This window comes from Plecotus auritus, assembly GCF_963455305.1.
Source record: "Plecotus auritus genome assembly, chromosome: 7".
NCBI classification, from domain to species: domain Eukaryota; kingdom Metazoa; phylum Chordata; class Mammalia; order Chiroptera; family Vespertilionidae; genus Plecotus; species Plecotus auritus.
Genome location: NC_137774.1, coordinates 142,265,411 through 142,281,010, shown reverse-complemented (window position 1 = coordinate 142,281,010; position 15,600 = coordinate 142,265,411). Strand labels below are relative to the sequence as shown.

General features: G+C 33.3%; 1 protein-coding gene across 11 annotated transcripts in view; it reads left to right on the top strand.

Annotated features, from left to right (window-relative positions):
• ERBIN (erbb2 interacting protein) overlaps positions 1 to 15,600 on the top strand; it is a 108,046-nt gene extending 92,446 nt beyond the window's left edge. For 3 of the 11 annotated variants that reach the window (XM_080677625.1, XM_080677621.1, XM_080677624.1), the window contains 6 exons: positions 3,801 to 3,944; positions 6,595 to 6,711; positions 9,246 to 9,455; positions 10,433 to 10,525; positions 11,705 to 11,779; positions 12,469 to 15,412. In XM_080677625.1, coding sequence (XP_080533751.1) covers positions 3,801 to 3,944; positions 6,595 to 6,711; positions 9,246 to 9,455; positions 10,433 to 10,525; positions 11,705 to 11,779; positions 12,469 to 12,576 — 747 coding nt within the window. In that variant the 3' untranslated portion in view covers positions 12,577 to 15,412. Of the gene's footprint in view, positions 1 to 3,800; positions 3,945 to 6,594; positions 6,712 to 9,245; positions 9,456 to 10,432; positions 10,526 to 11,704; positions 11,780 to 12,468 lie in introns of all 11 variants that reach the window. The other 8 variants (XM_080677622.1, XM_080677631.1, XM_080677626.1 and 5 more) reach the window with 7 other exon arrangements.

Genomic DNA, 15,600 nt, shown 5'->3' with positions numbered 1-15,600 from the left:
TAAAAATGTATGCATACACTTTGAATAATTATAATGGCAGTGTTTATTAAAATACATTTCATTTTCAAAATTGAGCTTTCAGCTGTTGAAATGTGTATACATTTTTGGGGGATACCCTATATACTTACATTCTAGGAGTTTTTCCTTGGTGCTGACAATAGAGTTCCAAGTTCTGATTTGTCAGACTCGGAACAATTGAGATGGTAGTATAAGCTTCTCTCCCATCTCATACTCCCCAGTATTTTTTGATAGGCTTACATTCATTTTATATATTTTTGTACATGTCTTTTAGATTGTGCCACACATACTATGAATAATACATGTCTATACATATGTACCTCTTTAGCATTTTCTGACCTCTTGTCATCTATTAATAATAATGGTTGATTATGTAAATATGTATGCAAAAAATAAGCAGTTTATTGTACAGTTAACAGAAAAACATGTACTGTAAATGTAAATATTTCATTTAAGATTTTTTCCCCAGTTATATGACTAACACTGTCACTGACATAGATGGCTTCTGGCATGGCATTTACTCTTTTCGAATTGCATTTGTGACCTATTTAAACTCACTTGTCTGGCTCTACTATAGTGTGTAGATGTTTGTTTTCTGAAAGGAGTTATTTTTAAAATATTCTGTAAAACTGATATATTAGTGTCACAGTTCTGTGCTCAAATGTATAAGGCATATTCTTTCTTTAGGAGTTAGCTTGGTACCTCTAAGTGGATTTTACCCAAGAATTATCTTACCTCTGTTATTAAGTATAAGATACTGGTTTTTTAAAAATATGCAACCTCAATTAGTCATTATTTTTAAAAATTTCTTAAGTCAAGTTTTTCAGAAATAAATACCTAAAATATAATTAGTACCTTATATCAATCCACATTGCATCTCTGCCTGTAATTGTTAGCTCTATGCAATGCTGTCCTCTCAACTTTAAATAACTAAGCCATCTGTAAGGTTAGGTAACTTCATTCTCATCTATTTATTGTGTTTCAGCTATAACTTTATACATACAGTTGAGGTTCTTTGAACTTTTATGTTTTTGCTGACAAATTTAAGCAGAGGGGTAATATAGCTGTTTTATAAATAAACTTCTGGTGTGGAACTGGGTTTGAGGAGGAGAGGCTACAGAGTTAAGTTGACTGGGTAATGAAGCCATCTAGTAGTAGTCCAGAAAATACCTAAGAATGTATCAGTGGAATTGAGGCAAAGAAATGAATTTAACAGGCAGTTCTGAAATAGACTTGATAAGAATTTACTTTTGATTGTAATATTCCTGTAGTCAGTCATTGAATCAAGAAATTAAACTTGAGATTGGTGCCTGGAATAACTGGTTTTGAGGAATGCCAGTAACTACTATTGAACATAGAGGAGGAATAGCAGATTTGAAGGATGAGATGAGTTTGTTTACTATATTATACTATACTATACTACACTGTACTATACTGTACTATACTATACTATACTATACTATACTATACTATACTATACTAAATATTAATATTAGTTGACATCTCTGATGGCTATTCTCCCATTACTTTCCTGTCTGACAGAGAGTGCCTGAACTTTAGTAAATGGAAGCAAGTAGCAGCCACTACATTGTTCACTGTGCCTCTCTGCTTTTTATATTTAGAAATTTGCCATACGGTTGCTTGGAGAGTACATGAAAGTAGTGTCTCAGTTTTGCTGCCCCACTGGTAATTTAGAGATGAGAATTTAAGTGAAACTAGGAAATGCACAGGGAAATGTGATGTAGACTCCAAACTTGAAAGTAATGATTGACAGTGGTGGAGGTTGATGAAAGATCTCTATTTGCTCCTCTGTAATCCCCCTTCCTTCCCCCAAACATAATTCTGATGTCATGGTGGACATTTGAAAAACTTCTTAAGGGAATTTCACAATGCCTTTCCTACCTTTAGGGATAAGTCCCCAAATCAAAAGCTGCTGCTTTGCCCAGCTGGGAGTTTATTAATAATACAGAAATAGATAAGTTATTGACCCTTACTTGGTTTTGAAACGTTGTGGTAGTCACACCTCTCCCACCCCAACAAACTGCCTAGAATCCACACATATAAAATAGATTTCAAAAATCTCAAGACTTATTTTTAAATAAAATTTAACAACACTGACAATGAATAAAATTTTTTATTTCAATGTTGAATTATTAATAAATGTCAGCATTTGCTAATATTAAATTAAAAAAACTTAGATATGTAAGCACTCAACCAGATACGATTAAAAATGAACACAACATAATAATTTTCATGTTCAGTTACTCTTATGCAACTGTTTGCATGTAATGAACAACAGTGCTCAGGACATTTTCCCAGCACTGGTCTGTTCAGTGTTTCCATGTGTTGTGATGGAGTGCAGTTTTATGTAAGTGTCTGAGCACAAGCCTGAATTAAAAACCAGACCTGTTCTGAACATAAGCTTTCTTATTCAGTGAAGTATTTACAAAACATCATATATGTTCAAAGATGGCATAATAGGCTTTGTTTGAAATCTACATATCCTTAAACAGGGTCAGTTAGTCCACTCAAGTTAACAACATGTTAAACCATGTGTGTATGTAACTGTGTGTATAATTTCTTTATTTTTACATTCTAATCAGCTGTTTATGGAATCTCTGAATTGCCTCTGCTAAATCCTTATTTATCGTGAAATGGTTTGGAAAAGTACAGGCCTAGCCTATTAAGTTTAGCTTTTTCTTTAGTCATTACTTTAAAATCCACAAAATAACTAAAAGTGTACCTTGTAATTTTATAGATCCGTTTCATTCTGGAATGTCATGTTAATGTTTCTTAATAGTAGATATCAATTTCATAATCTGGAGAAGGTGTATATTCCCTAAGAGTAACATAGAAATGCTTGTAATGTCATTTCATATTTCTTCATTACAAGCCATGCTCAAAATATGGTTTCTCTCAGTTTTACCATCAGACTCTCAATATTCAGGGACATGACTGAAAGCATAAACATGAAAGAACAGCAGTTAACGACTCTGGAAGTAAAGAAGCAGGAGTAATGAGAATCAGGCAGTGCATTTATTGAGGTACATTTTTCAGGCAGCCCTAGGATTAGTGAGTAGACATTTACATAAACTCAATATTTGGAAGGATTCTATCAATGGTTCTTTTTATTTAAGCAGCAAAAGGCACTACTAACTCCTAAAATATAATGGTTTTTAATATCTATTTATTTGGATGGGACAAAGTTTTTATATGTGCACTTGCTAGTTTTTGTTTTTATCTTGGTAATTATAGAGCAGTGGGAGCCTTTTAAATGTTATATCCTAAAATTCTGTGTTTATATTAATCTTTTGCAATGGCCAAGAGCCTAGTATGTTTTGCCAAATGTAATTTGTGCTATATTATGTATTTAAACTCTGCATTTATTTAATAATAAGATAACTTCTATAAAATGAAGCAGACTTTAGAAATTTATCTTGACTTAGAAATAACTGGTTGTTGGTAAAATTCATCTTTAGAGAGGAATTAATTTGTGTCCCATGTATAGCTGTACAGATACATCTAGGTATGACATCAATCCCTTTTTTTCTGATGTCTGAACTTGAATGGTGGGGTTACATGTAATTTGTGTGTATATTTGTATGTTGTCATGTATCTATATGGTAAATAGTGCCAGTTTCTTTCAGTGGTACTGAAATTCCATGTTGCATGATATTTCTGTGTGGTATTGGGCTTACTTTTGTAAATGCATCTATACATAACATGTCTTGTGAATTTTGCATGCTACACTAATCTGTTAAATCTATCCCCTCTTTATTCAGAGCATGCTGTCAAGGTCCTTTAATTCCAATTTTACTGCTGTAAGCAGCTTTCACTGTGGCAGCTCTAGGGATCTGCATGGCAGCCAAGGCAGTCTTGCCTTGAGTGTTGCAGACGGAAGAGGTTCTGGTGGGCACATTTTTCGAGTGAGTACCTGTAGTAGACCAGTACTTTTAGTGCACAGAAGAGAAATAAATCCCACATTTTAATGTTTTGACATTTCTGGAAAATAAAATTTGCTGTGGGTTAGCTCTCTTGTTACTCCCAGTTCCACCATGGCTTAGTGCTAAAACTTGCTGCAAAGCTGACTTAGTCTTTATCTCTTAGGTTTCTATGGTCATAACTAAGGATGTAGTCAACTCTTTTATGTAAAAATGGGTGAGCAATAGAAATAACTGAGGGGGTTAAAAACTATTATTTGTAGTGCTTTCTCTCTTAAAACTAGCTTGCTCTCCCTAAACTCAAGATTTTAAGACTGTGCCATATGTAATCCACAGAGGAGTTGTGGGGAACAGTAATTTTCATGTTAGTGATTGAGTATTGGCCAAAAAAAGCACTAAGAACTAAATGGAACTAAGTTTGATCGTAAGTAGCTAAATATGATTAAAATTGAGGCTGAGAAATTGTAATAAGTACAATGAAAAAATAAAACCCAAATTTTTTATTATCCACATTTCAGCCATAGTCATTCATGGTAAAAATGAAAGGTTTATTCTTTTAATAGTGAAAGTTAAGGATAAGGGTATAAGAAGAGCAGAGAAGGAGAAGGAACAGTACAACGCTGGCTTGTCTCTGTTTTAAGGTTTTCTCTTCCTAATAACTTGAGGTAGTAGCATAGCCTCCAAATAAATTCCTCTGCCCCCTCCTTCCATCCTGAAAAGACCTTTCTCCCTTATGACCTTATTTTATCCCCTCCTCAGTTTTATTTCCATGTTGACTCTGCTTACTTTGGGGTGCTTTGCTTTTTTCTGGGCATCCACTCTCCCCACCCTCACCCCCTCTTAATATATTCCTGGTTTGTTGTAGGATAGGCGCTTGGCTCTAACTGTGTCCCACCCATCTTGCTTTGCCTTCTGTCACCTGACACCGCTTGGTTTCTGTGTTATGTTATAGTGGCAGTAATCGTTTCTTAACTTACCAGATTGAAACAGGGAGAGAGAAGGGTGATGGCTAGTAAGCCCTATATTTCTGGCACTATTCCAGCTGAAGTCACAAAGACAAGGGCCTTTATTAACTCAGGGGTAATCTTATAGTCATCTGGAACAATTGTTCTTTACAAATTCTTATAGTTATATTTTTTGCTTGTTATTCTTAAATTCAGAGCCTTTGAGTCTGTTGTTGCATTTTACTTTTTCAATTATACTTGTTCTTTTAAAGATTAAATAAACATGGTTGATTTTTATGCATTCTGAAAGCACATCTGAAAAATCAAGAAGGAAAATAAAGTTTTCATTGAATAAATACACAAAATTAGACCAAACTACATCTAAAAATGCTAAGCCATGGTTTGAACTAGCAACTAACTGTACATGATAGATCTGTTGCAGATACAGTTTCTAAGATTACATTATAAGCCCTTGGGTTTATATGTATCCTGTGGCATATCATAATGAAGTAGATTCAGATTATTTTTCAACATGATGATGTAATTTGCATATTTATATTGCTAGCCATGTACTGTTTTGAAAGTAACAATTTCTCTAGTTTTCTAAAATAGAGCTAAGTGTATTTAGAATGAAATTAAAATGAAAATTTTAGGTATCTTGCATCCCAGCATATTTATAAGAAATGTTCAAGATAATGAAATTGAGTCTACTTTTAATCTAAAGCTGCCAGTGAGATAAGCTATAATATAAGGGTATCACTTGACATATACCCTTAGGTATATTCCTATAAAAATAGGAATATATTATTTTATATTCCTATAAAAATAGGAATTCTGGTTAGTTAATTTTAAAAACATTTCCCCAAACCAGTACTTTTGAAAATATGGAGCTGACTGATATTAGTATGATAAAATTAGGGTAAAATAAGTTTTATTTAACAGTATGTTTATTGGTACTGCTCATCATTTAAAAGAAATTCCTCGGTGATACTATGCTGTTGAAAGAACATCAGGTAATTATTTTACCAAAAACTTTTTGTGGTTCTCAACAGGAGTATATTTTAGTTGCTCTTAAAATTTGGGACTCTTAATTGGATTAAGAGTATTGCTCAAAGTGTTCAAAGCTAGCTATTATTGTAAATAAAACTAAAAGCATTATAAAGAAATAACACGGTGTATCTGTATTTATGTTTTATATGTTATAAGAACAAACAGCCCTAGCCGGTTTGGCTCAGTGGATAGAGCGTTGGCCTGCTGACTGAAGGGTCCTGGGTTCGATTCCAGTCCAGGACATGTACCTGGGTTGTAGGCTCAATCCCCAGCCCTGGTCAGGAAAAAAAAAAAAAATTTTGCCATTAACTTTGGAAGACAACTAAAAGTGCTAGTTTCCTGCCCCCTCCCCCCCAGTTTTTTTGAGTTATAATTGGCATAACATTGTATTAGTCCAAGGTGTACATCTTGATAATTTGATATATGTATGTATATATTGCAAAATGATTACCGTGATCAGTTTAGTTAACATCAGTCATAAAGGTACTCATATTGATGGGAGTTGTGATGTTAATGTTTTATTTGGTTCTTCATCTTTTTGTAGCGCTATTTTTTTCCTAATCTCTCAAGTGTCATCATCATTTTGGTTGTACATCTTAAAGATCATTACTTGTTTACTCTTTATTTTCCCTAACTTGAAGCATCCCCAGACATCCTGTCCAGGAGATCCTTGTCAAGATGGTATATTCATTTCAGGACAGCACAGCTACTCGTCAGCTACACTTAGTCACAAAGATGTTCCTCCAGACAGCTTGAAAGTAGGTGCTCAGGACATAAAGTGGTATCTGTGAGCTCTATGTTTGTGGTTTTTGAACTAGAAATATCATATTCTTTAACACTGAAAATACTTTTTGGAGAACTTTCCTCCCTTGCTTAGTTATTAGTAGGGATTTATTTTTAAAATAATTGAGAAATAGAAAATTGTATTATGATATTTTTCATTTTATTCCATGATTTTTTTCCTACACTGGTGAATTATTTTGTTGTATTTTTTTGCATTTCTATAGTATTACCTACTTATTTTATCATTTGAATCAGAGGGATTTTGGCATTCATGAGAAACCTATTTGAAGAGTTAAACTTGAACCTACCTTAAATTCTTCATTTGAGATTGTTTTACTATTACTAGGAGCATATTAAAATACTTTAAATGTAACTAAAAGTAATTAGAAAGGCTTTTGTATGTGGTAGAATAGATGATGGTTTATTCTTATTAATTTTGTAGCTAAAGTGTCACTCATTTAGAGTTTACTTTTCTGTTACCAATGCCAGATAATTATTTTCTTTTTTAAATATATATATATATTTTTATTGATTTCAGAGAGGAAGGAAGAGGGAGAGAGAGAGAGAAACATCCATGATGAGAGAGAATCATGGATCGGCTGCCTCCTGCAAGTCCCCCACTGGGAATCGAACCCACAACCCAGGCATGTGCCCTTGACCGGAATCGAACCTGGGACCTTTCAGTTCGCAGGCCAAGGCTCTGTCTACTGAGCCAAACCTGCTAGGGTGATAATTATTTTCTTTAGTACACTCTTCTGTTCTTTTTCTTAACTAATTCCAGATCCTAGTATAACCAGATATAATTATGAAGCATAGTTATATATGATATAAATTTTTATATTCTTGAGAGTAGAAACCCAGCCACATAACATTTAACTTCATATGTATCTATCAATTTTTGGTTTTTCTTTTAGTTGAGCTCTGTTATCCAGTTTTGTTTTTTCATTTTAAAATCCATTGTATGGCTTATGTTGCTGAGTTTGTTTTATGCTTTTTATTGCTCTGAGCCACCTGTGTATTATACATAGCTTAATATATTACATGAGTACGTTTAACATTGATGTAGAAAGTCAGGCACTAGCAAGTATCTAGGTGTCAAGGAGCCTTAAGAATGGGTCAGAAGTAATTACTGTCTGGAGAATTCTCCACAGGAGAAAAGTATTGAATCTGTACATAGGAAAAAAATGATATAAACTTGGAGAAAAGGAAGTGCTGTCTACCAAGATGTGTGTAAGTAATAAAGTAACAGCACAACTACTTAAGTACTCCTAAGCAGACTAATCACTTCAAATCTACAGTGATCAAGTGATAAATACCCAATAAAAGATTTTTCAGGGAATACTGACATCTTTGTGCTAATATCATCTGCCATAAAACACTCAAACATATGTTTCCAGTCTACAGAATTAACTAGCTTTTCAAATATAACACAGTGAAAAACAGGACTCTTTTTAAAAAGTGAAAGTCATCTTTACCAAAGCAAGGTTAACAAAGAAAAGCATTTCCAATTTTTCTACTTGTGGATAATTTTAGGGAAGTGGGGTTCAAATATTTCCCTCACAATTTTTCCATGGTTTCCTTGTGGATGAGGTCACCTTTTATTAATAATCAACAGTGATGTTTTAAATGACTGAATAGCTTAAACATACTTATTTCCTCTTCCAATCAGAATCTTTTCACATGCAAATATTTACAATACAAATGTAACCTTATTTGCCAGACAGGTTCTTCACTAACAGAATAAGCTATTAGCCAAATGCTACAAAGGTGATTTTAAATTCATATTTAATCTCTAAAAATGAAAGACGTTAAAATGAAGATAATTCTTTTAAAACACCAAAATAATCTCAAATATTTTGTTTAGCATGTCAAAAGTAAAATAGTTTGTCAAAGTTTCATTTTTTGTAGTTACTATTATATGGAATTAATATTTAGAGAGTTTTAAAATGGCTAACTGATACACACACAATGCTGCATAACTGAATTGGCTTGTTAATTCTGGAAAGAAAGTAATAAAGATAGAAAAGGTACAGGATTAGGAAAATATTTACCAAAAATTACTTTAGTTTTAAAGAAAAACCACTGGCAAATGCATGTTTTATGTGCATGTGAGAAATTAAAGATAGTATAGGAAAGGATTCCCTTTTAATGGGCTTGCTTAAATTTAAAATTTTTGGCATACTGTTTACCATTTTAACCTTTGGTTATGTGAGAATAATAGGTGCATTTATATCATACAGAAAAGCAAATAATTTAAAATGTAGATATGATTTACTTTCATTTAAAATCTTTGAAAAGTCATTCTATCATCAAGCACTCAGGCAAGTTTAGAATTAAAACAAACTTTTTTTTTTTTAGTGTAAAATTAGAAAAAATAGTATAAGTGGCATGACACTGTGATTTAGAATGTTAACCTCTAGTGCTTTTGAAATGCTCCAAGAAGAAAATCCAACTATTTGTATTAAGACATCATTATTGGTCATTTTAAGACACTTCATGTTTTTCTTAGATGCCTTTGAGTAATGGACAGATGGGCCAGCCTCTCAGGCCTCAGGCAAATTATAGTCAAATACATCACCCCCTTCCTCAGGCATCTGTGGCAAGGCATCCCTCTAGAGAACAACTAATTGATTACTTGATGCTGAAAGTGGCCCACCAGCCTCCATATACACAGCCCCATTGTTCTCCTAGACAAGGCCATGAGCTGGCAAGGCAAGAGGTAAGAATGATCAAGAATATTTGAAATATGAGACTAAGCTTTTAATGTATTTTATAGGTTATTTAATTATTAGCAATAAATCCATATAGAATTTTAACATAGTTTTTTTTTAACCATTTTGTGTTTAAAGGTCTTGTTTCCTGTTAAGTTTATAAAGTGTTAAACTTTGTGGTTTATTTTGACTTTATGACCCCAACCCCCATTCTCATTAATTGACATAGTATATAGTGTTTTAGGCATGAATTGCTTTCTTTCCTAAGGTGGTTATATTCTCCAAACTGGTTGATGAAAGCAGACCTTCTTCAAGAATATAAATAGGCCATTAAATTTTTTTTAATATATATTTTTTTATTGTTGACAGTATTACAGATGTCTCCCATTTTCCCCCTAGACCGTTAAACTTGAATTGGCATGTTGTGGTTTGCTATTGTTATTTGACACTCAGCTTGTGAAACTTGACTTTAGTCTCCAAACTACTTTGAGAATTAAATCTTACAAAGTACTTTTTTTAAAAAAGTCGCTAATCATATAGTCATATATTTTGATAGCTTATTGATAAAATGATATTATTAGAAACTTAGAGAAAAAATGCTTTATTCATTTTGGATCTATGTAATGCCCAATAGACAGGTGCTATGTAATGTAGATTTTTCATAAATAAAAACTAATAATGTACATGTTTTATGCTATATGTCTTTAAGACCCATGTCTAAAAAATACAATAGAGTTAACATTAATTGGTTGTCTGTTCTCATAAAACACCAATAGATTAAGTTATGAGCCTTGCTTTATAATCCTAGCTGTGCTGTTAACTCACTAACTCATTAACATAATATTCCATGTCATAGTTTCACTTCATCTGCCCAAATATTTGTTTTAGATGAATCCCTACATAGTTATGTTTGTTACAACTTAATATACCAATACTTAACTATGGATATTACTGTGTTGCAACTTACCTTATTTTCATATCTCAGATTCGAGTGAGAGTTGAAAAGGATCCAGAACTTGGATTTAGCATATCAGGAGGTGTTGGTGGAAGAGGAAACCCATTCAGACTTGATGATGATGTGAGTTTTATTTATATATCCTTTGAAAAACCCATAAAGTTTTATTCACTTTTAATACCTCTTATCCTATATAATAAAAGCCTATATGCAAATTGACCTAATGGTGGAACGACTGGTCGCTATGACACACACTGACCACCAGGGGCAGATGCTCAATGCAGGAGCTGCCCACAGGCCCCAGGCCAGCCAAGGCAGGTGCCAGCAGAGGCCCCCCCCCAACCCCGATCACCCCGCCAGTACCCTGCAGAGGGAGGCAACTGGTGGCAGTGGGTGGGGTGATCGGGGGGGCAGCGCCGAGGGAGGCAACCAGCGGTGGTGGCGGGGAGCCGCCAGGCCAGCCAAGGTGGGTGCCAGCAGGGGCCTCCAACCGCCCCACTGGTCACACTACAGATAGGCCCTGATCACCAGCCAGGCCTAGGGATCCTATCTGTGCACGAATTTTGTGCATTGAACCTCTAGTACATATGTAAAAATCTAACATGTATTTCAGTAAATCTAGACAGATGTCACCTTTTAATTTCCTTCGGTATTGTTTAGCTTTTAGTTTTGAAATGTGATCAGTTTAATTGTTTGAGGAATACAAATTTAATCAAATATTTCAAATGTTCCTCATACTGTGATTTTTAACTTTGTAATTATTTTTCTGTACATCTATAGAAGTAACTTCATCACTTAAACAGAAATAACTATGCTAAATTATCAGAGGCAAAAATAAAAATAATAGAGTTGGGTTGCCCTGCCAGTGTGCCCCATGGTTAGAGCACCAGTCTGCTCACCAGAGGGTGACGGGTTTGATCCCCACCCCCACTCGGGGCACGGGTGGGAGGCAACCAATCGATGTGTCTCTCTCACATGGATGTTTCTCTCTCTCTCTTTCTCTATCTCTATCTTTCTATCTCTCTGTATCGCTATATCTCTATCTCTTTTTCCTCTACCCCTCTCTTCCCCTCCCCTCCCCCCTCCTTTCCAATCTTTCTAAAAAAAAAATCAATGAAAAAAATATACTCCTTGGATGAGGATATAAAATAATAGGGTTGGTTGTCACAATGTTTTCAGAGAAGACAAGGAGAAATCCTCACAATTCAAATATTTGCATACTGAGAAAGATTGCTTCTTGGTACTCTGTTATTTATGCATACTGCTTCCCATTAAATAATTTTCTTTTTGTTGTTATTAAAGGGTATATTTGTAACAAGAGTACAGCCTGAAGGACCAGCATCAAAATTATTGCAACCAGGTGATAAAATTATTCAGGTAACTAAGATACATCTTTTTATTATTTTCTTTACTTTTTACTTTGTAACAAATCTGTCTCCTCATCAAGAAATTAAATACCTGATTTGAAAATAAACATTTTATGAAGTTTATCTTTAAATATTTATGGATAAAAAGAGTGATACTTCCTATAGGCTACTCTAATGCTTTCATAGTTTAAATAATTTCCACCTTGTACTGTGGAAAATCATACTGATATTTTTTATACATGTTTGATATATTTTAGCTTTTTGTTTTAGTTCAGAAATGGTAATGTCTCTAAAATAAGGTGATGAAAGAATCCTTGTTTAATTAGGAGAATTACGGTAGTTAATTCATGGAAGCACTTAGAACTGTGTGTCTGGCACACAGTAAGACCTCAAGAAACATTTAGCCTAAATTATAGGAAGTATAGTGTTCTTGATCTGTTACCCCTGCAACTTGGTGACTTCAGTCTCACGGTAGTGCACATACACAACACTGACAGCACTGTGTCTTAGGCAAGTATTCCTGACGCTGGCTGTTATGTAGGAATCATCTGAAAATAGAGGTTCCTGGATTCCACCTTCAGAGATCCTATTTTAGTGCTCAAGAGTCTCGATGTTGTTTTCAATTGCCAAAATCATTCTTATTTTCTGCAAATAAATTACTATGAAATGTTTTTTTAATATTTTTCTTTTTTCTTCTAGGCTAATGGCTACAGTTTCATTAATATTGAACATGGACAAGCAGTGTCCTTGCTAAAAACTTTCCAGAACACAGTAGAACTCATCATTGTACGAGAGGTTTCCTCATAAGAACTGTGGACAAAAAGGGGGGAAGACAGCAAAATTTATTGGAAGATATTTGCAGGGGAAATTAATATTTTGACTATTTTTATATATAAAGAAGAACTCAAAAAAGTATTTCAAATTTGTACATTAATGAAATAATGGAACTTGTGGCTAGAGGGAAAGAACCACTGTACAGTATATAGGGAAAACTGTTGAATTCAAACCATATAAAACTTCTTGTTAGGTTTTTTAAAAACATAGCAATCAAGGCTACAAAAACAAACGTATGTTGTTTTTGTATAGATTGTAGGTTTATTTTTGGATTTCATAAACAGACTGAACTCTGTGCAAGGCTCTTGTTAGCCTTGATTGTAGCCCAGAGACAGATGGCAGAGCTAGCTGTCTCATAGCTCTTATGCCCTTATTTTTATTCAACTGATTATTAATGTTTTTCTGCTGAAACTTTTTTTTAAATGTGGGCAAGAGATTTGAAGTGTTGGCTTTTGCTATGTGCATATTGAATCGCAGAGTGAGCAGGTGAAGGTGGTGCTGGTGGGTTCACTTTCCAAGGCCTGATTAAGTTAATTCCTGTAAAGATCTGAAAGCAAAGAATGAAAAAACAGCTATCTGTCCATGTGTTTTTATTAACAGAATAATGCAATAAAAATGTAATGTCTTTTTAAAGAAATAAAAAAGACGATGATTGCATTTTATGAGCTCTACAGGATCTGTCCTTGTCATAGACATTGACTATATAAATTTCCTAATGGTGATTCGATTTTCCATTTTTTAGTCACAGGAAATTTTTAACTACTGTAGATGTATGTCCATGCTTTTTCTGTGATATGGAAATACCTTGATTTTTTTTTTTTTTTTTTTTTTTTTTGGCAAATGATATTTGCGATTTGTTTTATAAGTAGTACTCCATTTTAATCTTAATTTATAATTTTTATTTTCAGCAGCAAAGGAAACTAAAATGGCCAGTTTTAAGATTGTGTTGCTATGACACAAAATTAAGAAGATTTAGGAAAGCCTCTTGCTTTTGTTTGGCCTCACATTGCCTTGGTAAAGGAAAAGGAAAGTACGCATGGAGCTAGGAAACCAAAGCAAGTTTGTGAAACTGGCACAGTGATAGAGCATTGCTGTGGAGGGTTGTAGAGCAAAGGGATGGGTCCTTTGGGCCTACCAGTGTGTAAAGGTGTTCAAATAAAGGGCTGTTCCTAAAGGTAGCATTAAATGTGAACATGACACTTCAGAGTCTTTAAAGGGTTTCTAAGTGTATCAGTGTAATAGTGTTTTACCACCAACTGCCTTTGTTGTCATTAGTGTAAGAAATATTGGGTAGAGGTTTATTAATTGTGTTTATCCAAACAAAATTTTGTTTTTGTTTTATATGTAATCAAATAAAAATTGAGTAATATGCAATGGTAAGAATGAATGCATGGATACTTGGACCATAAAAATGTGCCATAGAAGACCAATAACTGTTTTTATTCAAGGCTGATCTAGAGCCTTTCATTAGAGCAATATTCAGTTATTGCAATTCATTTTTAATACTAAGAAATATAATTTTGGAATTTTTAATCTGTTATTCTTTGTTCTTCAACCTTGTTTTAATTAAGACTTTTATAGGACTAGCAAAAACAGCAATCAACATTATTTTGCAAAAGTGAGTTAGACTCCAATTCCTTTCTTGCTAGTCAGAGTAAATAGGTAGTACTTTCAAAAAGATGTGAACTCAAATATTGCACTTCTTTAAAGATGTTATCAATTGGTTATTGTACTGTGTATAGTTTTAATAATATTGATTGAAACCCTTTAACAACTCTTTGTAAATTTTAACTCATTTTTGTTGATTTTCAGTACTATTTACATAGGAATTGATTTTTATGGACATAGTAGAAGAAATGTGCTGTATTTTGATAAAATCCATTTATTGTATGTGTTGTAATCTCTAAAAAAAGAATGACAAACAGCTTCTTTAAGATAAGCCTTGGTGTTCCCTTTATTCATAGTTGATTTTAAAATATTTTGGCATTGTAATTTTACAATGTAATTTCAATACATGTAATTTTACATTGTATTTCACATCATTTTTATTGATTTCAATTTTTCAGTCATATTCTGTTTTAATAGGAATACATAAAATAGATATAATTATTACATTTTTCAACTACTTTACCTCAAATTAGATACACAAACTATAATTTTAGAAAAGGAAGTAAGCCACAAAGAATAATTGATTTGTCAATGATCTAAACTTGAAATACTACAAGTGCTTTGATATTGAAATACTACAAGTGCAACAGGTATTATTATATGCACTAGTATTTTTTCTACTCTAGTTAATTTAAAATGTCTTTTAATGTTCTTGTAACACAAAGTTGAATAAGGAAATTTTGTTACCAAGAGGAGTAACATGATACATGATATAATGTTAAAAACTAATAGCAAAAAGTTTTGCACTTAAATTAATAGCTAAAGTTTTCTTCTAAAATATTGGAAAATTGAAATGAAATAACAAGGACTCTTCATTAGAACCTTTGGTAATGATAAAGTTTCAAAATTTAAATAAAAGAGTAGTAATTCAAATCTTTTGAGAATATAGAAAGGACATTTTTAGTTTATATGAAGTTGAGTGATTTGCAGTCAAGGCCTACACTCATAACAGACTTTATTTTAATAAGTATCATGTAGCAAACCATCAAAACTTTCTTATTTTTAGTAACAGTGTTTAAAATTGACTACCCTAAAATTTTAAACCATTAAAAATTATGTGTTAAGGGTAATTTACTCAGTACAGAATTGTATCCATAAAACTAAAGTTTTTTTCTTATTCATTAAAGAATCATTAGTTTGCCGAAACCGGTTTGGCTCAGTGGATAGAGCGTCAGCCTGCGGACTGAAGGGTCCCGGGTTCGATTCCGGTCAAGGGCATGTACCTTGGTTGCGAGCACATCTCCAGTGGGAGGTGTGCAGGAGGCAGCTGATCGATGTTTCTCTCTCATCGATGTTTCTAACTCTCTATCCCTCTCCCTTCCTCTCTGT